The sequence below is a fragment of the Lontra canadensis genome, unplaced genomic scaffold (assembly GCF_010015895.1).
Source record: "Lontra canadensis isolate GAN:19392208 unplaced genomic scaffold, GSC_riverotter_1.0 scaffold23, whole genome shotgun sequence".
Lineage (NCBI taxonomy): Eukaryota > Metazoa > Chordata > Mammalia > Carnivora > Mustelidae > Lontra > Lontra canadensis.
The window spans coordinates 5,699,158-5,726,164 of record NW_022631017.1 but is presented as its reverse complement, the minus strand read 5'-3'; the positions used below and the strand labels follow the sequence as shown (position 1 = coordinate 5,726,164).

General features: G+C 49.8%; 3 protein-coding genes across 3 annotated transcripts in view; 2 read left to right on the top strand and 1 right to left on the bottom strand.

Annotated features, from left to right (window-relative positions):
- LOC116870342 (cullin-9-like) overlaps positions 1-1,596 on the top strand; it is a 2,620-nt gene extending 1,024 nt beyond the window's left edge. Inside the window, exons 4-6 of the mRNA XM_032861949.1 lie at positions 236-454; positions 1,093-1,166; positions 1,250-1,596. Of these exons, the coding sequence (XP_032717840.1) occupies positions 236-454; positions 1,093-1,166; positions 1,250-1,451 (495 nt within the window). The 3' untranslated portion in view covers positions 1,452-1,596. The remainder of the gene's footprint in view (positions 1-235; positions 455-1,092; positions 1,167-1,249) is intronic.
- A 450-nt stretch (positions 1,597-2,046) lies between these two features.
- On the bottom strand, positions 2,047-5,901 carry DNPH1 (2'-deoxynucleoside 5'-phosphate N-hydrolase 1). The gene is made up of 4 exons (XM_032862124.1): positions 5,699-5,901; positions 2,725-2,793; positions 2,446-2,556; positions 2,047-2,286 (listed from the first exon to the last, which is right to left on the bottom strand). The coding sequence occupies exons 1-4, from the start codon at positions 5,895-5,897 to the stop codon at positions 2,171-2,173; spliced, it is 495 nt and encodes a 164-aa protein (XP_032718015.1). The 5' UTR covers positions 5,898-5,901; the 3' UTR covers positions 2,047-2,170.
- A 13,678-nt stretch (positions 5,902-19,579) lies between these two features.
- Positions 19,580-27,007, top strand: part of TTBK1 (tau tubulin kinase 1) — a 39,230-nt gene continuing 31,802 nt past the window's right edge. The window contains 2 exon segments of the mRNA XM_032862123.1: positions 19,580-19,629; positions 22,619-22,780. Of these exon segments, the coding sequence (XP_032718014.1) occupies positions 22,673-22,780 (108 nt within the window). The 5' untranslated portion in view covers positions 19,580-19,629; positions 22,619-22,672.

The following is a 27,007-nucleotide window of genomic DNA, read 5'->3' as shown; positions in this document are numbered from 1 at the left end:
CCCCCCCCCCCCCCGCCCAGCTACCCCATTGGGCGGTCCTCCACCTCCTCATTCATCCCAGCCTGATCACTACCAGCGATACTTCAGGTATGAAGGCATGGGGTGCTTGGCATGAGGTGCCTAAGGGCGCAGGCCTTCACCTGCCCACTAGATTACCATCTGCTCCCTGCATCCCATCTTGTGGGGATGGAGGCCCCACAAGAATGAGTGTCTAGTCTAGAACCCCGCCTGGTAGGTGCGGGTAGGACTTAGGTGGTCTAAGGAAGGAGTTGAAGGAAGCAAAGGAGGGAGGGAGCCCCTGTGGCTTGCCCCCTCTGCAGAGGAGACGCTGCTGCGGTGTGGAGACCTGGGCTCGTCCCTGCGCCTGCTGCGCTCCGACTGCCTCAGCACGGGCCTGGAGCTGCTCCGGAGGATCCAGGAGAGGCTGCTGGCTATCCTGCAACATTCTGCCCAGGTGCGAGGCCTGCCTGGGGCCTCCTGGGCCCGGCACAGCCCCTGCCCTGGGCGGGGGGGGGGGGGGGGGGGGATTCCAAAAGGAAAGGCAGCTGTTTGGAGACCTGGGCACCCAGCTCCTAGGCCTGCCCACTGGATGCAGCTGCGGCTCCGTCCCGCCTGGCGAGTGCTACCCAATAGCCCACAGCAAGGGTATTTGCTGTGATGCTCGCTCATCAGAACCCCTGGGAACTTTTCAGTACTTCCCAAGTGGGATGTTGGAATGGGGATCCACTAAGGTTCTTCCCGGCTCTAATACACTGATGTTAGTCTAAACGAGGAGTCTTGCCCTTGGGGAGCTCACAGAGGAGTAAATAACTTGGGCAGACAGGACAGGAACAGACACTGTTAGGTCCTGAAGCACGGAGGTGGGGTGCCTCGCCGGAACGACCTGTGTCCTCAGAGACTGCCCAAGTTCTGTGACACACAGACTTGGGGCCGTGAAGTCTCAGGATGAGGGAGGGAGACGAGGTGGGAGCACCTGAGCAAGGGACCTGCACCTGGGAGGCCGGCAGAGAACGGTGGGTGAAGGAATGCTGGGCAGAGGTCCAGGTCCTCCTCTACTCTCTGACTTCCCACATCTCCCTGGCTCCTCGCCAGGACTTCCGGGTCGGTCTGCAGAGCCCATCGTTAGAGGTCCAAGAGGCAAAAGGATCCAACGTGCCTGGCAGTCAGTGAGTAGGGTGGACGGAGCAGCCACAGGGGCCTGGGAGAGGTGTGGCTTCACAGGGCTGACTGTGGCTCCCTCCCTCCCCAGGCCTCAGGGGTCCCCAGGGCTGGAGGTGGATGAGGAGGAGGAGGACGACGATGATGAGGATGATGTCCCTGAGTGGCAGCAGGATGAGTTTGATGAGGAGCTGGACAACGACAGCTTTTCCTATGACGAAGAATCTGAGAACCTGGACCGAGACACTTTCTTCTTCGGTGACGAGGAAGAGGATGATGAGGCCTATGACTGAGGGGCAGGACATAGGGAACACCTGGAGCCACACCAGAGTCCTGGGGGCTGAGGGGTGAGGTTGTCCCTTCCTGCCATCGTTGGGGGAGGCGATTCCCAGTGTCTGTAGTACCTTCTGTTTACTGAATAAACTTTTTTTCCACGTACTTCTCTGGAAGCAGGCTGTGCAGCTGCATCCCCAAAGGCTAGTGTCAGCTCCCCGCTCCCTCTACATACCCCCAACCCTCATTCTTCACTTTTCTTTTGGACCTCCAAACGTTTGTGTTCTCAGGAAGGCCCAAAGCAGACTCATTTGACCTAAGCTGACAAGGGGAAATGAAAGTTTCCATGGTCCAGGGCCAGGTGCAGGCCTGCCCACTTGCTCCAGACCCCGTCCAGTGGCAGAGGAGGCCGAGAAACACCCCACCCCACCCCACCCCGGGCCAGCCTTCCTCCAAACTCTTGAATGTTCCTCGCAGGAGTCTGAGGGCATTAGGAAGTACTCTCTCTTGGGGCCTACAGAATGTTAATGGATCTCTCTACATCTTGAAGTGAAGCAGGAAAGAAAAGGATAATCCTGAGGACCTGTCCTGCCCCATCACTCCTATAGACAGAGGTAGAATTTTAAACATAACTTTTAATTTGGTACTGGGGCTAAGAGGTAGGAGGGGTACGAGGGCAGAGAAGAATTAACAAAGTGGGGTTAAGTCAAGCAGCTGGGTCAGGGGAGGCAGCCACCTGCTAGAGAGGGTCACCCTCAAAGTAGCGATCCAGCATGGCCTCCACCTGGCCCTCCTCGTAGTCCAACACCTGGAACCTCAAGCCGTCTGCTGCTCCCCGGATCATGGCTGAAAGCACTGGGAAGGAAGGGCGGAGGGAGGTGAAGCTCCCCATCTCCGCTCCCTTCCCTGTCCCTGTCCTGTTTCCAGGGTAGGCACTGTCCTCAGAGCCCTCCAGGGCTGGGTGTGCAGAAAGCTGGGGGAGAGGAGGGCCCACCCAGGGCTTGGAGCGCTCACCTCGGCCAGACTGCGGACGGAAGAGGCACAGGATCCGCTTGTTGAGGGCTACAGCCCGGCCCAGCTCGTAGCCCACACCCAGTGACGGCTGGGTCACTTCGGCCACCACCACTGGGAAGAAACATGAGACTGGGGATTGGTATCTGGGGCTTGTTAAGGGGTGGATGACAGAGTCTGGGCGTGGTGAGGAGGGAACTCCCTTCCTGGTGTGGACCACAGGCCTGTCCAGAGGACCCAACATCCCAGAGGAGTTTGTGGGCAGGAGAGGGAAGTGCTCACCATCTGCCTGCTGCAGCCAGGCCAGGTCCCGCTCATGGATGAGCCTGTCACCCCCAGCAGCCTCTTCCCCTGTGAAGGAGGAAAAGCTGGTCAAGGCCAAGTCCCTGCCTGCTTGGTCCTCAGCACTCAGTACCTCTCCTCTACCCTTGGCGCCCCCATATCTGCCCAGTGCAGGCAGGGTGGGGGGAAGCCATGCTAAGTGACCTCTGAGGACCCACCCAAAACTAAGGTTCCAGGGAAAGGATGAAATGGAATAGCCACAAGAAAACTTCCAGGAGGGATGTGATTAGGGTCGGATGAGGGATACGGAGGAGACTACGGGAAGGACTATACCGCACTGTGGGTCAGGGATCAGAGATGGAGAGGAGGAGGACTAGCCTCCTGGGGTGCAGGGTGGAAATGGCAGGCAGAAGCAAGAGACTGGCCGGGCAAACAAAGGCTGAACAACAACCAGAGCCCAACGCCGGCTTCGGCGGGTGCCGGCATCGGCATCGACTGAGAGCTTGATAGGACTCCTGGCTGCTCTACCAGCTCTCCAGGCAATGGTGAGCCCCACCAAACTTTGATACAATGCACGACCAATAGGAGGGGTTGGGAAGGAGGGTAGAGGAGAGGTGCTCTTCCTGGGGTCAGAGGTGCTCTCAGTCCTGGCTTGGCGAAATGTTACTGCCTGAATCAGAGGAAAGTCCCTGGAGAGCTTGTTAAAAAGACACCCGAAGGGACGCCTGGGTGGCTCAGTTGGTTAAGCGGCTGCCTTCGGCTCAGGTCATGATCCCAGCGTCCTGGGATCAAGTCCCACATCAGGCTCCTTGCTCGGCAGGGAACCTGCTTCTCCCTCTGCCTCTGCCTGCCTCTCGGCCTACTTGTGATCTCTCTCTTTTTCTCTCTCTCTCTGACAAATAAATAAAATCTTTAAAAAAAAAAAAAAAAAAAAAGACACCCGAAGCCTTCACCCCAGACTGCTGTGAGCCAGCATTTTGAACAAGTTCCCTCAGACTACACTGGAGCACACTAAAGTTCCAGAACCACTGGGTGGGGGGTGTGTAGAAGGGACATGCCCTGAAACCAAAGAACCTTAAGCTTCAGGGCCCGGCACTCGCACGGGCCCTTTCCAGTGCCCTAGCAATTTTGTTCAGTGATTTCACCCGATGAGGGAGCAGAAGGCAGGCAGAGGACAGAGCACAAGCTGACACGGGCCAACCCCTGCGCTCCCCACTCCCGGGTGGGATAGGTGTGGCCTTCCTCAGGCACTCCCAGCTGTCCTAAACTAAGGGAAGGAAACACAAATGGTGAACTAATAGGGACCCCAGTCCTGCAGGGCAGGAGTCTCCCCTCAGTTTACCAATGTCTTAGTGATTCACAAGAAAAAAGCATTCGAGGGGTGCCTGGGTGGCTCAGTGGGTTAAAGCCTCTGCCTTCAGCTCGGGTCATGATCCCAGGGTCCTGGGATCGAGCCCCGCACCAGGCACCAGGCTCTCTGCTCACCAGGGAGCCTGCTTCCTCCTCTCTCTCTCTGCCTGCCTCTTTGCCTGCTTGTGATCTCTTTCTGTCAAATAAATAAATAAAATCTTAAAAAGAAAAAAGCATTTGAATCAATAACTTAGCTTCCGGAGACCCATAACTCAATTTTCTGGAGCCCCAGCAGCACGCTCCCCTCCACAGCCAGGTGGGAGACAAAGGTAAAGGAAATGTAGGTAAAAATTAAATGTCCTTATAACCTGCAGCCCACTGGCAAGTAACTGAGGCAGGCAGAGTATAACGTTCCTCCAGGAAGCTCCCAACAGTCTTAATGCTCTGCTACAGGGGAAAACCACCTTAGCCTGACAACGGCTTCAGCATCTTCCTCAGCATGTCAAAGTCCTCTTGGACACCTTCCTTTTTCCTTACCTTCCCCAACTCTCAAGTCTATAATTGGCCATTCCTCACAACCCCAGGGCAGCAGCTCTTTCTGTCCACCGGTCCTGTCCCTGCGCTCTAATAAAATCACCTTGTTGCACCAGAGACATTTCAAGAATTCTTTCTTGGCTGGGGGCTCTGGACTCCAACCTCACCAACATTCCAGAAACTACATCACACCTTTTTAAAAGAGTTCTCCAAAATTGCATTAGATCCCACAAATCCTGGATCCGCTCCTGGGTCTGCAGAGGGGAAAGCACTTCCAAGGTTTTCCGAGCAGAAGCACGAGAGTTCTAGGCACAACTTTCCAAACTAGAAGAGTCGCGGAGATTCCAGACCAAAACTGATCAAAACCACGCTTTAGGGGGCGCCTGGGTGGCTCAGTGGGTTAAGCCTCTGCCATCAGCTCAGGTCATGATCCCAGAGTCCTGGGATCGAGCCCCGCATCGGGCTCTCTGCTCCTCAGGGAGCCTGCCTCCACCTCTCTCTCTCTGCCTGCCTCTCTGCCTACTTGTGATCTCTGTCAAATAAATAAATAAAATCTTTAAAAACAAACAAACAAACAAACAAACAAACCATGCTTTAGAAAGACCCAGCAGCCAGGAAGTTAACAGCCTGATGAGAGGGCGTGAGAGAGATGGTGGTCGGGTCCGTGGGGTCCAAGAGAGGGCGGATACCTTGACCGCCAAGGGGGAAGCAGGAGGATAAGCTTTGTCTTAGGTGGGGGAGCAGGTGCGGGCAGGTGAAGCGGGGCTGCCGCAGCCCCGTTCATTTCCATTCTGCTCCTCCCTGCTCCGTCCCTGGAAAGAAGGGAAGAAAGTTCTCCAGGAATGACTCAAGTCAAGAGAACTGAATGCGGAAACCGGGCTCCCGCCCGAAAGCTCACTGGGACCCCAGCTGTCCGAGTCCCGGCTCCCTTTCCCGGCTGGGCGGGGGTTGGGGGGGAAGGGCTCTGGGCCAGGGGGACGCGCGGCCGGCTATGGGACGGCCGCCGCCGAGGCGGGGGTAGAGGGGGTTGTGCAATCTCGGTACCCGGGCGGGACCCGCCTGCCTCACCGCGCCCCGCCGCCCGCCTCACCGCGCGCTCCCAGTTCGGCGGCCGCCACGTGCTCAGTGAGCACCGCCCCGAAGCGCCGCAGCCGAGACACGATCCGTCCGTACAGCGCCCGGTCCTCGCGCCCGCCGCGGACGCTCCCGCAGAAGTACAGGGCCCGGCGGCCCGGCTGGCCCGGCTGGCTCGGTTCCCCGCTTTCCCGCGCTCCGGCCGCCGCCGCCATCCCGCCGCCGCCGCCGCCGCCGCTCCCCTCCTCGCGCCAGGGGGCGCCCGCTCGCGGCCACGTGACCCACCCGGCCCCGGGACGCCGCTCTGGGTCCTCAGAGGCTGCTCCAGCGAGTGGCGGGCGAAGTGGGAGCAAGGCGTTAGCCCCCGGACGCTGACGACGGCGCGGCTGGAAACCCACCGGCTCCCCGGCTTCGTCCCTGCGGCTGGTCGCCCACAGCCCACCCGCTCCTGCGCCTCCGACCCGGCGTCCCCCATCTCAGCTAGACGCGGGGACATCCTGTGGTGACTCCAGCTCCTCCTACTCTCCTTTTCCGCAGTCACGCTGGCTCTCCTCGAGCATGCTGGAGCATGCTGGCCGGGCCCTTTGCCTTTGCTGTAGCCTGGAACCGTCTTTTCCAGGTAGCCCCCTGGAGCACTCCCTCACCTCTCCCGTCTTCACAGGTCACCTTCCCTGACCATCCTGTTCAACACGGCAGCCTCCTGTTCACAGTTCTCCCTGTTGCCCTCCTCCGCCTTACCTTTTATCCTTCCTGACACATTGATGAATTTTGTTGGTTGTCTTTCTATACCCAGTAGAATGTGAGTCCCCAGGAGGGCAGGAGCTTTTCTCCGTTTTGTTCACTGCTAGATCCCTAGCTTCTAGAACTGTGCTGGGCACACTGGGACTAGTTATCAAATATTTGTTGAATGAATGAGTGAGTTCAGATGAGAAGTTCTATTTGCCAGCACTTTGTCATCTGCTCAGCCCTATAGTAGGCTGATAGAAGCAGGATCTTCAGGGAGGTTGGCGGACACACCATTGTTCACTGGTCATAATGATGATTTCCCCCTCATTAGGTGATGGAAAAACACAAACTTAGGACAAAAAAATCAAGTGGAGCAAGAGAGTACTGGGTGGAAACTGAGTCATGAGACCCCAATCCCGTTCGCTAGAAGAAAGCTCTGTCGTGCTGACTTCCGAATTCTTCCTGAATGAGAACTATAAAATACCAAGGAATGGGGTTACAGGGCTGACACAGTAATTTTTTTTAAAATTTTATTTATTTATTTGACAGACAGAGATTACAAGCAGGCAGAGAGGCAGGCAGAGAGAGAGGGGAAAACAGGCTCCCGGCTGAGCAGAGAGCCCAATGCGGGGCTCGATCCCAGGACCCTGAGATCATGACCTGAGCCAAAGGCAGAGGCTTTAACCCACTGAGCCACCCAGGTGCCCCAGACACAGTAATTTTTAAAGATGCAGTGACTTTTGGCTCAGGTCATGATCTCCAGGTCATGGGTTCAGGCCTCGCTTGTTCGAGCACTCTCTCTCTCTCAAATAAATAAATAAATCTTAAAATATAAAAATAAAAATAAATAAATAATGCAAAGGCACAGGGGGGCCTGAAGGACTCAGTTGGAAGAGCATTCGACTCTTGATCTCGGGTTGTGAGTTTGAGCCCCATGTTGGGTGTAGAGGTTACCTAAATAAATAAGTAAACCTAAAAAAAAAAAAAAAAAAAAGCAAAGACACAAAGAGAAAGCAGAGATTTTATGCTATCTCTGTCCTCTGGTGGGCCCAGCTACAGCTACACAGACCGTGGGGCAAACATGCAGAGCCATCGGCTAGTGCCCCAGGCACCCTCACCCCCTTGCTCACTCTTTCAAATAAATAAAAATCTTTAAGAAAAAGTAAAAAATAAAAGATTTATTTATTTATCTTGGGGGGGTGGGGGGGCAGAGGGAGAGGAAGAGAGAGAATCGTAAGCAGGCTCCATGCCCAGCACTTGGCCTGACTTGCAGCTCCATCTTACAACCCTGAGATCATGACCTGAGCCAAAATCAAGCACCCGTAGCTTAACCGACTGGGCCACCCAGGTGCCCTACCCACAATTCCATTTAAATGATCTTCTTTCTGTCCTCCAAATAAGACTTTTCTGGACATTTCATTTAAATGGAATCATTTAGGGGTGCCTGGGTGGCTCAGTGGGTTAAGGCCTCTGCCTTCGGCTCAGGTCATGATCTCAGGGTCCTCGGATCAAGCCCTGCATCAGGCTCTCTGCTCAGCGGGGAGCCTGCTTCCTCCTCTCTCTCTGCCTGCCTCTCTGCTTACTTGTGATCATTGTCTGCCAAATAAAATCTTTTTTTAAAAAATGGGATCATTTAACATCAATTTTCACAAAATATTGTTAAATTTTACATGTACAATTGACAGAATGTATTAGTATGTGTTATACTCCATAAAGCTGTTTTTTATTTTTATTTTATTTTTTAAGATTTTATTTGACAGAGAAAGTGAGAGAGGGAACCCAAGCAGGGGAAGGGGCAGAGGGAGAGGGAGAAGCAGGCTCCCCGCTGAGCAAACAGGCCGTTGTAGGGCTCCAGCACTCAAACCCAGGACTCTGGGATCATGACCTGAGCCAAAGGCAGACGCTTAATGACTGAGCTACCCAGGCGCCCCATAAAGCTGTTTTTTAAAAAGTAAAACTAAAGCAGGGGAAAGAGGAGATAATGTAATGTAATGAGACTCAACAATTATCCATTTGTGACCAATCTAATTTCATCTATGTATCCATATCCAATTGCCTTGCTCTACTGTTTTGATACAAATTCAAGATTGAATTTTTTGGTAAATATTTTAATATGTGCCTTTAAAAGATACTCCTATTTTTATTATTTTTAAAATATTTTATTTATTTATTTGAGAGAGAGAGAGTGAGCAGGAGGGAAAGGAAGAGAGAATGCAAAGCAAATTCCGCTGAGCCTGAAAAGGGGCTCGATCTCTGAATGCTGAGATCATGACCTGAGCAGAAACCAAGAGTCACACACTTAACTGACTGAGCCACCTAGCTGCCCCAAGAGGCACCTGGTTGGCTCAGTGGGTTAAGGCCTCTGTCTTCGATCCCAGGGTCTTGGGATCGAATCCCGCTTCTGGTTCTCTGTTCAGCGGGGAGCTTGCTTCCCTCTCTCTCTGCCTGCCTCTCTGCCTACTTGTGATCTCTGTCAAATAAATAAGTAAAATCTTAAAAAAAAAAAAAAGTAACCAAAATACCATTATCCCAGCTAAAATACTTAATAAGATTTTTTAACATCAACAAGTATTCAACTATGGTTCAAATCTCCGATTGTCTTAAAAATGTTGTGTTTGTTTACAGCTCATTTGTTTAAGAGCAGAAGCCATGGGGCGCCTGGGTGGCTCAGTCAATTAACTGTCTGCCTTGGGCTTGGGTCATGATCCCAGGCTCCCTGCTTGGTGGGGAATCTGCTTCTCCCTCTGCCTGTCCCCCTGCTTGTGCTCTTTCTCTCTCTGTCAAATAAAGAAAGAAATAAAAATCTTTAAAAGAAAAAAAAAAAAAAAGGAACGGAAAGAGATCTTCAGCCACCGAGAAGTTTCCATGTGCCCCATCCCAGTCACAGCCTCCTTATTTCCTCCAAAAGTACACACTGCCCGTACATTTATAGTAACGACAAAAATTGGGCATAAATAAACTTTTTTATGTTTCTTTACGGTTTTATCACCCAAATGTGCATTCCTAGTCCTACAGTTTAAACAGATTCATTTTTTAGTATTTTCAAAAATCTCTTTTAATATCCAGCTTTGAGGAAGGATTTTTTTTTTTGAAGCATTTGTTTTGTGTGAGACACTCAGTGGGCACTGGAGGAACTACAAAAAGGAATAAAGCCTGAGTCTTTATACCGGTCTGGGGAAGGGCCAGCCTTGGCTCAAGAGTTGAGGTCAATTTAATGCCAAGCAGCGACATACGAAGTGTTGAGCAATTCAAAGAAAGCAGAAATCAGGCCTGTGGGGCATGCCTTCCTGTTTATCCTCACACTGGTACTGGTTAATACCCAGATCAAACAAACACCTGCTTCTTCACCAAGAGGGAAGAGCAGGGACCAGATTTACCCTCCTATGTTTTGTGTTCATTTATTTTTCAAATGTGATCCTGCTTTCTCAGATATGTTGTAGAGAAAGCAGGGTTGAGAATCTCTGCTCTAATATATACTGTATCCACCTTACCTGAGTAGGTTCTCAGTCCCCTTCCTCCCTCCCCTCTTTCCTCCTTTCCTCCCTTCCTCCCTTCTTCCAGCAAGCTCTCTGCCCAGTGGGGCCTGAACTCACAACTTTGAGATTAAGAGTCACATGCTCTGCCCACAGAGCCAGCCAGGTAGGTGCCCTCTGACTCTTATTTCCTCACCATCCTAGTTGCTACGATGTTTTCTTAGGATGGGGATTTTGTGCAGGGAGGGAGCATCTGCTGTTGCTCATCTGTTGTTCGTCTGCTGTTCAGTGTCAGGCATCTCCAGAAGCCAAAATGGGGAGTTCAGCCTTAGTGTTCAAGTTCAGATTTTTTTGTGAATAATTATTAATTTAAAAACTTTATAAAATTTAGCAAGTATGAGTAAAGTTTGGAGAATGGTATATCATATATCCTTGTGTCCACTACTCAGGGTTATCAAATCTTAAAATCTTGTTATATGTATTTCAGATCTATCTATACATTCTATATATCATAATATATATTGTAAATATCTGTTATTTTATTTTATTTTTTTTAAGATTTTTATTTATTTATTCGACAGACAGAGATCACAAGCAGTCAGAGGCAGACAGAGAGAGAGGAGGAAGCAGGCTCCCCACTGAGCAGAGAGCCTGATGTGGGGCTCAATTCCAGGACCCCAGGATCACGACCTGAGCCGAAGGAAGAGGCTTTAACCCACTGAGCCACCCAGGCGCCCCGATATCTGTTATTTTAATAATAGATATATATGTATATAAAATCTATCTATAACAGATATCCATGTATCCAGCAGATATCATATCTAAAATAAATATAATAGATAATAGATTACTTATATGTAATCGTCTATACACGTATACACTAGATCAAACTGGTTGGTTATATTTGTATTTTTCAGATCTTTATATCTTTATTTTTTTCCCACTTGTTAATTACTGAGGTAATTTTTTTGAAATCTCCCTTTGACAGTGTATTTAAATTTTTTCCTTGTAATTTTACCTATTTTCATTTTGTATTCTGAGACTATTACTATGTGTGTACAAGTTTAGAATTTTTATATGTTCTTAGTTGTATACTTTTTGTCCTCATGATGTGATCCACTTTTCCCCCAATAAATTCTTTTAGACTTAAATATTTTTACATTTTCAGTTTTAACATTTTTGTCTCTCTTAAGCAGCTTATACCTGCATTTTAACAAACCTGATGCTCTATCAATGAATTTCTTCCATTTATATTTATTGTGATTACTAACATATTTGGATATTTTCCTATTATCCCTTTCGTGCTTTATATTTGCCATGCTTTTCCTTGCTCTTTCTGTTGTTTGTCATGCTTTTATCCCCCCTGTGGTTTAAACATTTTTTTCTTTGGCATTGCATTAGTGTTAGGTGTACAACATAATGACTTGATGTAAGTGTGTGTTGTGAAATGATAGCCACAGTAAGTTTAGTTAACATTCATCACCACATAATTACAAATATTTTTTTCTTGCGATGAAAAGTTTTATGATCTACTCTCTTAGCATCTTTCAAATATACAGTGAAGTATTATTAACTATAGTCACTATGCTGTACCTCACATCCCCAGGACTTGTTTATCTTATAACTGGAAATTTGTACCTCTTGACCACTTTCTTCCACTTTGCTCAATGTCCCTCCTACCTTGACTCTGGTAACTCCCAATCTGGCCTCTGTATCTATGAGCTTGTTTTTGTTGTTTTTTTCTTAAGATTGAACATAGCCATTCTAACAAGCATGAGGTGACATATCATTGTGAGTTTTTTAAAGATTTTTTTAAAAGTAATCTCTACACCCAGCATGGGCCTTGAAACTATAACCCGGAGATCAAGAGTTGCACACTCTACCAACTGATAGACTGCCAGTCACCCCAAAGATTTTATTTTTAAGTAAGCTCTACACCCAATGTGGGATTCAAACTTACAACCCGGAGATGGAGAGTTGTATGCTCCACTGACTGAGCCAGCCAGGCACCCCTATCACTGTGGTTCTGATTTGCATTTTCCTAATGATTAGTAACATTGAGCACCTTTTCACATTCCTGTTGGCCATTTGTATGTCTTCTTTGGAAATATATCTGTTCAGGGCCTTTGCCTATTTTTAGTTGGATTATTTGTGGGGTTTTTTGTTTGTGCTATTGAGTTATATGAGTTCTTTATATATTTTGGGTATTAACCCCTTATCAGATATATGATTTACAAATTTTTTTTTCCCATGCCATAGGTTGTCTTTTCATTTTTCTGACTGGGGGTTGGGGTTTTTTTTTTGTTTGTTTTTGTTTTTGTTTTTTGCTGTGCAGAAGCTTTTTAGTTTGATGTAGTCCCACTTGTTTATTTATTCTTGTTGTTGACTGTACTTTATGTGTCATATTAAAAAAAAATCATTGCCAATAACCATGGAAAGGAGCTTTCCCCCTATGTTTTCTTCTAGGAGTTTCATGGTTTCAGGTCTGACATTCGGGTCTGACATGATTACGGGTCCTCCAATTAGAGGAGCACTTGGGTGGCTCAGTCAGTTAAGCATCCAACTCATAGTTTTGGCTCAGGTTATGATGCCAGGGTCATGGAATTGAGTCCCATGTTGGGCTCCTTGTGCAGCACAGAGTCTGCTGGAGATTTTCTTTCTCCCTCTCCCTCTACCCCTCTCCGTGCTTACATGCACACACTCTCTCACTCTCTCATATAAATAAATCTTAAAAAAAAAAATAGAAAAGAGGGCTACCTGGGTGGCTCAGTCCGTTAAGCATCTGCCTTCGGCTCAGGTCATGATCCCAGAGTTCTGGAATGGAGTCCCACATCAGGCTCCCTGCTCAGTGGGGAACCTGCTTCTCCTTCTGCCTTCCGCTCGCCCTGCTTGTGCTCTCTCTCTCATTCTGACAAATAAATAAATAAAATCTTAAAAAAATAAAACAGAAAACTAAAAAAAAATTTTTTTAATCCAATTCGAGTTAATTTTTGTGAGTGGTATAAAATAGGGATTTAGTTTCGTTTTTTTTTTACATGTGAATATCCAGTTTTCCCAGAACTGTTTATTGAAGACACTGTCTTTTAAAAAAATTGTTATTTTATTACTTTTTAAAGATTTTATTTATTTATTTGACAGACAGACGGTGAGAGAGGGAACACAGCAAGGGGAGTGGGAGAGGGAGAAGCAGGCTTCCCGCAGAGCAGGGATCCCAATGCAGGGTTGGATCCCAGGACCCTGGGACTGTGACCTGAGCCAAAGGCAGACACTTAACGGCCCAGCCACTCAGGCACCCCTCAAAATTTTTTGAATTGAAGTATAGTTGACCCACACTGTTACATTAGTGTCAGGCATACCACATAGTGATTGGATGAGTCCAGATGTATGTTCGGAAGTGTAGCATCCCTCTGTCACCACACAGCGCTGTTACAGTACCATTGACTGTACTCCCTATGCTCTTCCTTTCATCCCCATGACTTCCTCCATAACTAGAAGACTGTATATCCCACTCCCCTTCACCCATTTTGTCCACCCTCCTATCACCTCCTCCTACCTCCTCTCAGCAACCATGTTTACTATCTTATTTAGGAGTCTGTTTCTCTTTTATTGTGGGTTTTTTTTTTTGTATTTGTTTGTTTTAGATTCCACATGTAAATGAAATCATACAGTATGTGTCTTTCTCTGTCTGACCTATTCCACTTAGCATAATGCCCTCTAGGTCCATCCATGTGGTCACGAGTGGCGATATCTCATTCTTTTTTGTGGCTGAGTAAGAGCCCACTGTCTCTATACACCACATCTTCTTTATCCATTCTTGTATTGATGGACACTTGGGTTGCTTCCATATCTTGGCTATTGTTAATAAAGCTGCAGTGAACTACAGGGGTGCTTCTGTCTTTCTAAATTAGTGTTTTCATTTTCTTCAGGTAGATACCCAGAAATGGAATTACTGGATCATATGACACCTCTATTTTTAGGGTTTGTGTTTTTTTAAGATTTTATTTATTTATTTGAGAGAGAGTGGGGGAGTGCACAAGCAGAGGGAGGAGCAGAGGAGACGGGGATGGGAGGGGGAAAGAATCCCAAGCAGACTCTGAGCTTAGCTTGGAGCCAGGTGAGGGGCTCGATTTCATGACCCAGAGATCATGACCTGAGCTGAAACCATGAGTGAGACACACAAGTGGCTGAGCCACCCAGGTGCCCCTGACTGACTTATTTCTCTTAGCATAATACTCTCTAGCTCCTTCCACATTGTTGCAAATGGCAAGATTTCATTCTTTTTAAACATTTGATTTTTAAATAATCTCTACACCCAGCGTGGGGCTTGAATTTACAACACCCAGATCAAGAGTCTGCATGTTCTACTGACTGAACTAGCCAGGTGCCCCTATTTTTAGTTTTTTTTTTTTTTTAAAGGAACCTCCACACTGTTTTCCACAGTGTTTGCACCAATTTACATTCCCACCAACAGTGTGAGAGGGTTCTCTTTTCTCCACATCCTTGCCAACACTTGCTATTTTTTGTCTTTTTGAGACTAGCCATTCTGATAGGTATGGGGTGATATCTCATTGTGGTTTTGATTTGCATTTCCCTGATGATTAGTGATGTTAAGTATCTTTTAATGTATCCATTGGTCATCTGTATGGAAGAAATTGTCTTTTCTTCACTGAATATCCTTGGCTCCCTTGTCAAATATTAGTTGGCCTTATATGCATGGGTTTTTGTGCTCTTGATTCTGTTCCACTGGTTATATGTCTGTTTTTATGCTGGTACCATACTGTTTTGATACTCTAGCTTTATAACATAGCTTGATATCAGAAGGTGTGATGCTTCCCACTTTATTCTTCCTTCTCAGAATTGCTTTAGTTATTCAGGGTCTTTGTGGTTCTATATAAATTTTAGGGGTTTTTTTTTCTACTTCTGTAAAAAATGTCATTGGAATCCTGATAAGGATTTCATTGAATCTATAGATGGCTTTGGGTACTATGGTACACTTTCTTGTACCTATTCGCTATTTGTATCTCTTTTTTGGAAAAATGTCTATTTAAATCCTCTGCCCATTTTTAAAGTGGACTGTACTTCCCCCCTCCATTGAATTGTATGAGTCCTTTATGTATTTCAGATATTAACCCTTTAACAGATTTATGATTTGCAAGCATTTTTCTCCCGTAACTTGCTTTCTCATTTTACTGGTTTCCTTTGTTGTTGAGCCTCACCTGTTTAACAAGCAAAAACCTGGGCAGGATCTATGAAACAATGATGTTTGAACATTGGCCATCAGGCAGTGTAGGACAGCGATCCCCCCAACCCCCCAAACTAAAAACAGTCAGGTGAGCTTTTGTTTACCGCGCCCACATATTGCCTGCAGGTTTTCTGGGTCTCCAGGCTGAGCCCAGCTGTCTCCTGGAGCTGAGGAGGCAGAGTGGGGAGTCCACGGAGGCCAAGGTAGCTGGTGTGTGGAACAGAGCACAGAAGAGAGAGCTTTGGAATCTTCAGAGTGATCTCTGTGAGGGTCGGCTGTGGACTGATCAGCACAGGTGTGTGAGGAAACTTGCTGTAGCAGGAAAAGAGCTACCTGAAAGCAGCAAAGTGAACAATTTCCATAACTCACACAACAATGCAAAAAGTGCATGTTCCCTCCAGTCAATGTAGGAAAACCTCATAACTCATGGGGCATGAGGTAAAATATGCTGAAGTCTTTTGCGTCAGGGGTGGGGAAAATTATCCCTAGACTAGAAGCTATTAGGTTCCACCTAATAAAGCTTAACGAGTAAGCCTTAATGGATCAAACTGTTTCTGAGTAAATTAGTTGCATTCTAGAACAAAGCTTAAGAATATTTGCTAAAATACAAAAATATTGTATACAAACAAAAACACAAACCCAACAAAGTAAATTCGCACTATTTGGCATCCAGTAAAAAAAAATTATGGTATGGAAAGAAGCAGAAAAATATGACCCAGAGTGAGAAGAAAGATCAATTGAAAGTGGTCTAGAAAGTATTCAGATAATAAAATTTGTAGGCAGGTATATTAACATGGTTATTATAAGTATTCCATATGCTTAAGAAGTTAGAAGAAAAATCGAACATGAAAGATTTTTGAAAGACCCAGATTGTGGGGCGCCTGGGTGGTGTAGTCAGTTAAACATCTGACTCTTGGTTTTGGCTCAGGTCATGATCTCAGGGCTGTGAGATCGAGCCCTATATCGGGCTCCACATCCAGTGTGGGGTCTGCCTGTGACACTCCCTTTCTTCCACTGCCCCTCCCCTGGTTCATACACACACACTCTCTCTCTCAAAAATAAATCAATCTTAAAAAAAAAAAAAGAAAGACACAGATTCAATTTCTAGAGATGTAAACTAGAATGAAAAATACATCAGATGGGATTAATACCAGCTCAGTTTCTCTAAAAGATAAAATTAATGAACTTGAATACTTATCAGTAGACACCATGTAAAACAAAACACAGTAAGAAAAAAAGACTGGGGAGAAAAGGAACAAAGCATCGGTGAGCTGAGGAAAACTTCAAGTGGGTAACTGGAGTCCTGAAGGAAAGGGAAGGCAGAAAAAATATTTGAGAAAATAATGCCTGAGATTTTTCCAAACTTGATGACAACTATAATTTCACAGCTACAAGAGCTCAACAAACCCTAAGCACAGGAAACATGGGAAAAAACAACAACAACAACAACACTACATTCGGGAGCCTGAGTGCCTCAGTGGGTTAAGCCTCTGCCTTCAGCTCAGGTCATGATCTCAGGATCCTGGGATGAAGCCCCGCTAACTCGCTCGATTGATCTCTGCTCAGTGGGGAGCCTGCTTCTCCCTCTCTCTCTGCCTGCTGCTCTGCCTACTTGTGATATCTCTCTGTGTGTCAGATAAATAAATAAAATCTTAAAAAAAAAACCCCAACAACCAAACAAACAAGCGAAAACTATGTCAACTCACATCATACCCAAATAGCTTTAAAACTGGGACAGAGAGAAAATCTTTAAAGTAGCCACAGGAGTAATGGATATTACATACAGAGAAACAAAGGTAAAGATTATTGCTGATTTCTCATCAGAAACAATACAAGCTAGAGTGACAGTCTTAGAGTTCTGGGGACAAAAATTGTCAACCTAGAATCCCAATTCAGTACTCAGATTAGGCTGTGTTCTTCAGTGATTTCCTGTCTGAAGGTCTAGTTCCCCTGACTTTGACTCTGAGATGGAGAGGATCATACAAGAAATTGACCGGGAAGTATTCTGAAGATCAGCATCAGTAGAGGAGTGAAGAAAGCAGGACTATTGAAGATGCAGCCTCAGTAGAAGTCCCAGCTGACCATAGCAGGAGTTTTGAAAATGGATGTCCCTTCAGAAGTATCCCGAGTTGGGGTGAGGGGGCCAGACCTTTGTCCTCACAGGCTGATGATCATTGGTTGGATATGGATTGTGCCAGAAAGGGTTCATGATGTTGAGTGGGGCAGCATCTTGGCCAGGGGCAATTTCCAGAGAGGGAGTCAGCTCAGAGCACTCAGACTTCAGCACCCAAGGCGGCTAAAGGAATGAGTATCTAAATTCTGGAGGGGGATCTGGATGGCTCGTGACATTTTCCATTACACTTCCAAAAACCAAGTGTAGAAAATCCAGTCTTCTTAGCATGGCTCACAAGGCCCTATGTAATCTTGAGTATGCCTACCCCCAGCTTACCTCATGCCCTCTTCTCAGCTTGGAAGTCTCTCCCACCCTCTGGCCTGGCCCCTCTTGTCTGTTGCAAAACCTCTAATCCTTCAACTTATGGTGGAATTCACCTCCTCTGAGTGGTCTTGCTGACTCAGTGGTCCTTCCTCCCAGCATCATGGTTAGGAGCGTGGACTGTGAAGCCAGAGTTCGAACCCCAGTTCTGCCACTTGCTAGCTGTGTAACCCAGGGCAATTTACTCAACCTTTCTGTACCTCAGTTTCCTCCTCTATAAAATGGGTGTAACATTAGTACTGCTGCACTCTAAGGTTGTTATGAGGATTAAACGAGTCAATAGGTGTAGAGTTAGAACAGTGTCTGGCAAGAATAAATGGTTGGCATTTGTCGTTGCTAATGGAGGCCTCTATGCATTTGTGGAAGGCACAAAGGATGAGAGAGACAAAGTGTAAAGTACGTTCAGAGAATGTTGAGTAATTAAACTGGTCAAAAGGGTGGTAATAGCCTTTATATGGTATTATTGCCATGTTGGGAAGAATTTTTAATGTCACAGTAAACTGTGCATTTTGGGCGCCTGGGTAGTTCAGTTGGTTAAGCATCTGCCTTCGGCTCAAGTCATGAACCCAGGGTCCTGGTATGGAGTCCTGCATCAGGCTCCCTGCTCAGTGGGCAGTCTGCATCCCCCTCTCCCTCTGCCCCTCCTCCCCACCTCACCCCTGCCTGTACTCTCTGCTTTCTCTCATGCTCTCTCAAATACATAAATAAAATATTTTTTTAAAAAAGAGTGCATCTTGGGATGCCTGGGTGGCTCACTCGGTTAGGCATCTGCCTTTGGCTCAGGTCATGATCTCCAGGTTCTGGGATCAAGCGCCATGTCTCTCTCCCTGCTCAGTGGGCAATCAGCCTGTCCCTCTGCCCCTCTCTTTGCTGCCCCTCCCCCTGCTCCTGTGCGCAAGTGCGTGCTCTCTCTCGCTCTGAAATAAATGAATAAATAAAATCTTGTAAAAAATAAAAATAAAAAGAGTGCATCTTATTTGTAATCAGTAAGAAACAATGACAAAATTTGCCAATAGATGGAAAGAAGGGCCAAAGACAGGAACAGGTTGAACCAGGAGGAAAGGCCTATGTGTGGGGAGGTGAGTTCTAGGCAAGGGATGTGTGAGAAGAAATAGGGGAGGGAGAGATGCCTGGGTGGCCCAGTCGTTAATCGTCAGTCTCGGCTCAGGACATGAACCTCAGGGTCTTGGGATGGAGCCCCACATTGGGCTCCCTGTACCGTGAGAAGCCTGCTTCTCCCTCTCCCACTCCCCCTGCTTGTGTTCCTTCTCTCGCTGTGTCTCTCTCTGTCAACTAAATAAACAAAGTCTTAAAACAAACAAACAAACAAACAAACAACAACAACAACAACAAAACCCACCTTTCCCCAGGTGAGGGGAAAGGAGTTTAGAGGAAAGTAGTATGAGCACGTGGAAGGTGCAGTGGGTCGATCATTTCAGGCTGATAGAGACAGGTAAGGAGTGACAGGGACATGCTGGGAGGGAAGAAGATAAGGGATGATGAAGACAGATGAGGTTTGTGGGGACAGGTAAGGAGGGATGGGGTCCTGCCGGAGTGAGAGGTGGCGGTCAAGTGAATGGTGAAACCAGCGAGGAGAACCGAAGAGCTGGAGTGGGACCATCTGAAGGAGAACCCTAAGGCTGCAGGAGTGGAGAGAGGAGCGGAGTGGAATGTGATGTCAGAGAAAGGGCGGTGATGTAAGAGCCGGGCGGTGGGGCGGTGATGTCAGGGTTGGTGCTGATGCTGGCGGCGCAGTGCATTGTGGGCAGCTCCCCGCTCAGCCGCTGCCTCCGCCGTCGCCCAAGGAGGATCGGGGCCGGGTCGGGCCGGGCGGGGATGATCCCGGGCGGGAGGCCGCCGCCGCCGCCGCCACCGCCGCCGGAGGGAGCGGGCAGCCCCGCGCCGCACTGAGCCGCCCCCGCCCCCGCCCCGCCCCGGCCCCGGGGGATGCGCCGCCCCGAGCCGCTGCCTCCGCCGCCGCCGCAGCCGCAGCCGCAGCGGGCACAGAGCAGGTGAGGCGGGGCGGGGCCGGCGGCGGGCCGGCGGGGTCGGGGCGGGGGCTCCCCTGCGGGCTCCGCGGGCCTCGGGCCCGGCTCGCCTCCCAGCGCAGCCTTCCCCAGCTCCCCCTCCCTGGGCCGTGTCCGCCCGAGCCGGGACGCCCGCCGCTGGCCTACACAGCCTGGGCCGCATCCCGAGGCCTGGAACGGCTCCCTACCACCCGCCCCCCCAGCCCCAGCACACACACTCGCCCTTGCCAGTCAGCCCCCCACGGCCTCTGCCCCTCGCTTCTCACCGCTGCCCCGGTCCCCACGGCTTCACCCTGCTGTCACCCTGACAAGCCTTCCCAGCTGCCTCCATAACCTCTCTCCCTCATCCTCACTCCCTCCGTCCCTGAAGCCAGTTGCCTTACCTACTTCCTCACCCCTTCAGCAGTGCCCAGAAGCCCGTCCCGGGGACCTGCTGCTCCCTCAACCTGTCATCAGGATCGCTGCTCATCGCCTGCTTCTGTCTTACCCAACCCCCTCCACGGATCCTGTCACCAACCCCCCATCCCTTCCCTTCATCTCTGCCTCCTGCCTCATCTCTTCTCACCTGTTCCCACTACCCCTCACTGGGTTCCTTCACCTCTCCTTACCTGCGCTCCCAGATTCCCACAGACACCTGGCTCACACCTTGCATAGTTACACATCAACACCTCTACTCACACACCATGATGAGCTCCCTCCCTCGTTGTGTCTCCCTGTCTCCCCACCCCCCCCCACAATTGGCCCCACACTGTCTGACAGATACTTATAAAAACCTCTTCCACAAGCCCCCTCCCATGGCACACCCATGCCTCCACATACCCAAAGGGTCCTGAGGAGGCAGTAATGGGGCAGCTAAGTTCCTTGTGGTCTGTCGTCCAGCCTAGTCTAAGCTGAGGGCAATTCCTCAGAGGCAGACAGTGAGGATGGTGGACTGGAAGAGGCCGGGAACCCCCATTTAGCCTTTGGCCGCCACCTCTTTTCCCACCCCCCCCTGTTCCTTCTTGGCTTGTCCATCTCGAAACTCGTTGCTACATCCCAAATTTCCACACCAACCTATAGAATCTACCATCACAGGACTGGAAGGCCCACCAGGGGTCATCAGCTGCTCCAGGCTCTCTCCCAATTGGTTCAGTTTCTTCTTTGGTCTTGTCCTCAACATGTTTCCACCTTTAGTTCAGAACCCCCCACCCCCTGCCTCTCCCTTTACCCTGCCATTGCCCTCACTGCCCTCTGGATTCCTCATGCCCTACATGCCACTTTGGCAGAAGGTGGGCAGCGGCCTATTTGATTGACATCCCCATGGTTCTGAATCTCTGAAGTTGGGTGGCTTGGAGAGTCAGCTGAGTCACTTGAAGAAGGATAGGACAAGAGTGACAGTGTCCCTTTGCATGAAGCTCCCTTCTCCACATGTCTCTCATGGCCCTCTATGACCTGTTGAAGGTGGTTTTTATGCCTTTACTACCCCATACTGCCCCCTGTATGAGGATGACTAGACACAAGAGCCTGGGGGAGTTATCCCCACCCCAAGGAAAGACAGGTTTATGGAGTTTTTGCTCCATCCATGCATACCTTGGTCACTGTCTTCCTCCCCATCTCCATTCCACCCCACCTCGTCCCCAGCTAAGCAACTGCTTGCCCACTGTGACTCTCCAGGGTCACTATGAGGGCAGAGTAGTGTGCTCATCCAAAGTGTAGGGGGAAGGGGGGAGAAAGAGAGGAAATGGACGAGGTTGACAGAAATCTCAAAAAGCAGCCCGCTGTCTGTATGCATGCATATCACAGACAGACACAACAACATGCATAAGCACCCATGGACAGATGGACAGGAGCAGACACAAAGACACATGGACACACAAAGACATATACATACTCACGGAAGGACACATGTGCAGATACACACACAGACACATACATGTGCACACACATTTGTTTCCCTGGATAACGCTGGTGGGCTTTCCCAAGCCTCACACTCGGGACAATCTCTTTGACATCCAACTTCTACCTCTGCGGCCTTCTTGTTCCGGAGCAGACAGAAAGGTGGGATCAGAGCTCTCAGTGCACACCCACCGCGACCTGCTGCTCCTTGGCATTCCTCTGGCCTCTCACACCTATCCCATATCCTGTTGTTCCCAAGACACCCCCCCCATCCGCCCAGTTCAGCCTGTCTCTCTCTGTGGGAGTGGCTGCAGGTCTGTGGTCCCTCTGAAATCCATGTGCTGAGTGCATCACCTTTGTTCATCCCATGGATCGCATCTTTGCTTCTGAACCCCATGGCTGTCAGTGAGTTGGACTCACCCCTGAGAATGGTGTGTGCCTCACACAACAGCAGCCTCCTCACTTGGCACCATCCCCAAGGGGCTGCTGTGCAGCTCCTCTCCTTGATTATCCCACCCCCTGTGGTGGATGAGCAGGTCTGCATCACTCTGGGGCCGCTCTCCCATGGGTCACCCCTCGGTCAGCAGGACTCCCTATTTTAGTAAGCTTCAGATGCTCAGCTCCATGGACATTTGGTGTCACCTCTGCATAGGAATGTGTGGGTGTGGGGGGGGGGGCTCCCATCAAGTCACTCAGACGGATCTTTCTCAGCCCAAGTGTCCCCTACACAAGCATGGGTGGGGGGTAGCAAGTGTCCTCCACGTTAGCATCTCTCTCTTTGGGAAATGCTGTCCCCCCCCCCCCCAGCATGCTCACACAGCATTTTCCTCTCCTTTTTTCAACACGTGTGTCCTGTTGCTGGGTTTCCCATCCCCAGTTCCTAGTTTGTGTCTCCTTTCCCGTGGATAGTATTTCTGTCTTCTCTTGTGACCTCCACCAGGGCGGTTACACAGTGCTTCCCCCAGTAACCCCTGGAGCATCTGCCCAGCGGGCCCGGGGAGGATGCCTGCCAGGAGAATGGCGCTCCCCTCCTCCGTATCTGCAGGAGGGTACCGGGTCCTTTGCCTGCCCCACTCACGGCCCCTCCCCACCCCCCCAGGTAGATGGCCCCCCCAGGGCAGGCCCTGCGGACACCCCTCCCTCCGGCTGGCGGATGCAGTGCCTAGCGGCTGCTCTTAAGGACGAAACCAACATGAGTGGGGGAGGGGAGCAGGCCGACATACTGCCGGCCAACTACGTGGTCAAGGATCGCTGGAAGGTGGTGAGTGACCCGGCGGGGCCAAGGGAGGGGTGGGGAGAGGAGGGGAGGAGAAGAGCAGAGAGGACCAGAGACCTGTTAAAACAGTTGCCCCCAACTCTTCTCCCCTAAGAGGGAGGTGCCCCCAAGTTCATCTGTATACTGCTTGAGGTCACTATTTTGGCGTACACTTGTGGACAATCGCTTTCTCTCAGCGCCCTCTCTCACCCCTTTCCCTGCTGGGTCACGTTGCTCGGGCCCAGCCTGGAACAACTCCTGGTTGGACGTCGGAGCAGGAGCTGCAGAGCTCTGTGGGGGAGGCGGGCGGGGTGGGGGAGGGGGCTCTTTCGTTGCCGGACTTTGGAGAAGGGCAGTGAGTGAGCATGTGTCCCTCCGCTTCCGCAGAGGACGGAAAGGCCTGGCTTCGGGGAAAGAGGCCCTGCGGGCTGCTCCCACTGCAGCCGCACTCCATCTTCTCCTTCCACCCTCCTCCCTTCACTGGTTCCTGCGGCAGGTGCAAGACGCCGAGACTCCATGTCCCAGCGTGCCTTGCTCGTCCAGCCCAGGACGTCGGGCTGTTCGGCCTGCTGGGAGTTGTAGTCCGAGCCTCCTCCGGGTTCAGGCCTGGACGGGAGGGGGACCTGTGAGGGGTTGGGGGAAAGGCAGTGTCTGGGGATTGGGACCTCTGGTAAATCAATCCCTGTCCCCCTTTTCCTCCCGTCGCTTAAGAGCTCTCTGTTGTCCTTTTATTATTGTGGGGGCAGGATGGTGTAGGGCGGATTGCAGGGTGATGTTGTGTGAGCTTGTGGGGAGCCTGGAGGAGAGGAGGGAGAAGAGAGCAGGCCTACATTGAGGCTCTGTGTGGGGGTGTGTGGGAGTTGAGGGGAGAGGCTCAGCTCACCTGGGCTGCAAGGTTGAGGAGAGAGTGGGACCTGGGTGCTAGCTGGTATCCATGGCAACAACCACTCCTCCAGCAGGTTCCCTAAAGGCCCAGGGATAGGGGCAAAGGTGGCAGTGTTGTCTGAGATGTCTCAGGGACTGGGAGAGGTGGTGGCACTTGGAGGGCCAGAGAGCTGAGGGAAGGAGCCATTTAAGTCCCAGAGAGGACTTCCTGAGAGGAAGAGTGACAGGACAGAAATTGGGGAGGAGGAGCCAGGGCAGTGATCAAGGGAATGAGGGTTAGGGTCTGGCAAAATGAGGAGTGTTCCTTCAAAAACACTCTGGGTCCCCTGACACGAGAGCTTAGTTTCTGACAGATTGGAGGCAGAAGGACATTTGCCCTGAAGAAGTGAGAAAGAGATAGTGTTCACACCATACTGAGTTTGGATTAGAACTTTTCACTGCTTTTTGAGGGAGGGGGTGGGAGATGAGTAGGGAGAGAAATGGCGGTGGGGGAGGGGTTGTTGGGGGAAGGGGAAAGTGTTTAATCTCTGCCAGGCTGACATCTCTTAACCATCACTCCCTCCCTGGCTCCTGGAGAAATAGAGAGGGTGGGGTACCAGATGCCTCCCCTCAGCCATCTCCCTGTGAGGGGCAGGGGACAGAGACAGGAGGCAGAACTCAGGAATGGAAGAGAAAATGAGCCGGCCAGGATGAAGGGAGGGGTGGTGGCACTAGGTGGAGTATTTACAAATAAGAACATTTGACCCTACTTGAGGGGTGCTTCTCAGAATCAGAATAGCAGACACCACCACCACTAATAAAAACAGCATTCGTTTTGAGCACTTATTGTTTCCAGACACTGTGCAAAGTGCCTTACCTGCATTATTTCACCAAACAATGGAATAGATATTATTACCCACTTTTCACAGGTGTGGAAACAGGTACAGAGACTGACTCACCTCCCACGTTCTCAGGAGGCTTGGGTGGAACCAGGTCTATCTGACGGCCAGGTCACCAGCCACTAAGCGGTACTGCTTCCCAAGCATTAGCCCACCCAAGAATCAAGAGCACAGAGATGAAGGAGTCTTTGTGACCAGTTCTAGAATAACTTTTTCATTTTACAGAGGAGGAAACGAGGAGGAAAAAAATTAAGAAACTCACTCCAGGTGACCCAGAGCTGGGCCAAGAAACCAGTTTTCCCTTTTCCTAAGTGAATGATGGTCTTATTGTATCATATTTGCCCTTCAGTAGCCCTCCTTTGACAGGGGAGGAGATCCTGAAAAAAATTAGGAGGGAAGGAATAGGGTCTGACAAAAAGAGGTTGAGAGAACATTCTGGTTACCTGGCTTGGACAGGGCTGCATTATGACTTTCATGGGCCCTGGGCGCTTTTGCCTTCATGGATCCCTTTCTCTCTAATAAAGTACTAAAAGCTATATTTTATGACTGCATTGGTATAAAGAGGAGTGAATTAACATTACATATTAAAATGTTTTGACCCAAGAGGTCATTTGTTTTCCTTGTGATTTAAAAATATTGAAACATTTTTATGGCCCCCTAAAAGTATTATGGGCCACTGTGCCTGCTATGACCGATGGGTGAGTGGCGTCTGTAGGGCCTGGGGAGGAGGGGTGTTAGGTGAGTGGGTGGGTGCAGACCCCCAGCTTGCTGCCTCAGGGAGGTTCGGTAATGGGTGTGGCAGGTTATGGAGGGGGTTAGGGGAGAAGAAACAGCTTCTGTTTGGAAGTGAAGATGGCAGAGAAATACCATTGGCCACCCTCAAAAATTGGGGAGCTGGTATTGGAAATATCTTGGTGCCCTGAGCCCTCCTTACCACCTCTTAGGAGGGTTTCGGAGCTTTGTGGATTCGGGCTTGAATCTCAGCACTCACACCTTTAAGCCCTGTGCTGTCACCAGTTGCTGTGAGATCATGGTTAAGAGTGTGGGCTCTGAATCAGAGTGCCTGGGTTTAAGGGAAACTTGGAGTTGCTGCTTACTAGCAAGTGTGACCTGGGGCAGAGTACTTAATTCCCTGCGCCTTAGTTTTCCTTCTGTGCAAAATGGTGACTCTTATGACCTTCCGCACTTGTGTTGTCAGGAACCTTAGGGGACAAGCTGAGATGATGTCTGTGTGTCTGGAGCACAGAACCCAAGATGGGGCTTTTGTTCTCTCCCTCGCCCCCTTCCTTTTATGCTGGCACACAACAAACCTTAAAGGATTCTAGAAGATACTAGACTCTCCTCTGAGTTTAAAGTTCCCCAGAGGGAGACATGCCGCTTCTTCCCTTGAGTCTGCTTCTATCCCCTCTGGATTCTGAAATTCTTCTAGGAGGGGGGCCTGGGTGGCTCTGTTGGTTAAGTGTCTGCCTTTGGCTTAGGTCATGATCCTAGGGCCCTGGCATCATGCCCCCCCCCCCAATTAGGCTCCCTGCTCAGTGGGGGGCCTGCTTCTACCTCTCCAGCTCCCCTAGCTTGTGCTCTCTCCTTTCTCTGTCAAATAAATAAATAAGTCTTTAAAATGTTTTTTTTTTTTAATGAAATTCTTCTAGGAGTCTGACTTAACTTTTGTCTGAAGTACAGAGAGACTCTGGTTTCACACTGTCTTTCCTCCTTTCTCTTTCCCTGTCTCCTTCCTGGGCACAAGAGCCTTCAGGACGCAGCCAGAGGTGCTCTTCTGTCTAAATCTTCCTTTCATCCTCTGTCTCTTCCTGGAGTGGTGTCAGCTGTCACCCGCTGGGAACTCCCAGCCCTGGGCTCTGGCTTGCCCCCTTCCCTCCTCCATCCCCATGCTTCAGCCACCATTAAACATTTAATGGGACCTGAGTGCTGAAGAAGTGCTAAGGGGCGGGCTTAGAGATGCATGGGGCTCAGAGTCCCTTTACAGGCTGGCTGGTCAGAGCAGCCTCCGCCCAATCGCCAGCACGCCCAGCTGTGCTGGTGAGTTAATAAGCCAACGGGAGGCGAGTGAGCCTTCTGGAAGATGTTCAGCGAGGGCAGGCCACCTGTGAGGTGAGCCATACATCTTTTTTAACCAACTGAGTCCCGGCTTAGAACTCAGCATCTTTTCCTTGTCCCTCATCATTGCCAGCAGCACACTCGCTCTCCAGGAACCCCGGCGCCTCTGACTTGAAATGATTTTAATCCCTCCCCATCACTCAGCTTTGCTCATCTCCCCTGGCTGGCTCTTTCTCCAACTCAGTTCTCCCCTCTGCCTTTTCTCACTGCCTGCCCTGGGACGCTGGAGGAGGAGGGCCTAGAGGGTCAGGTCTGTACTGCCTCGTCCCCTGGGGGGGGAATAGATGGACTTTCCAAACCTGCATTCCCACCAGGGTCCCCGCACGCGCCCCTGGCCCCCAGAGGAGGCTCACCC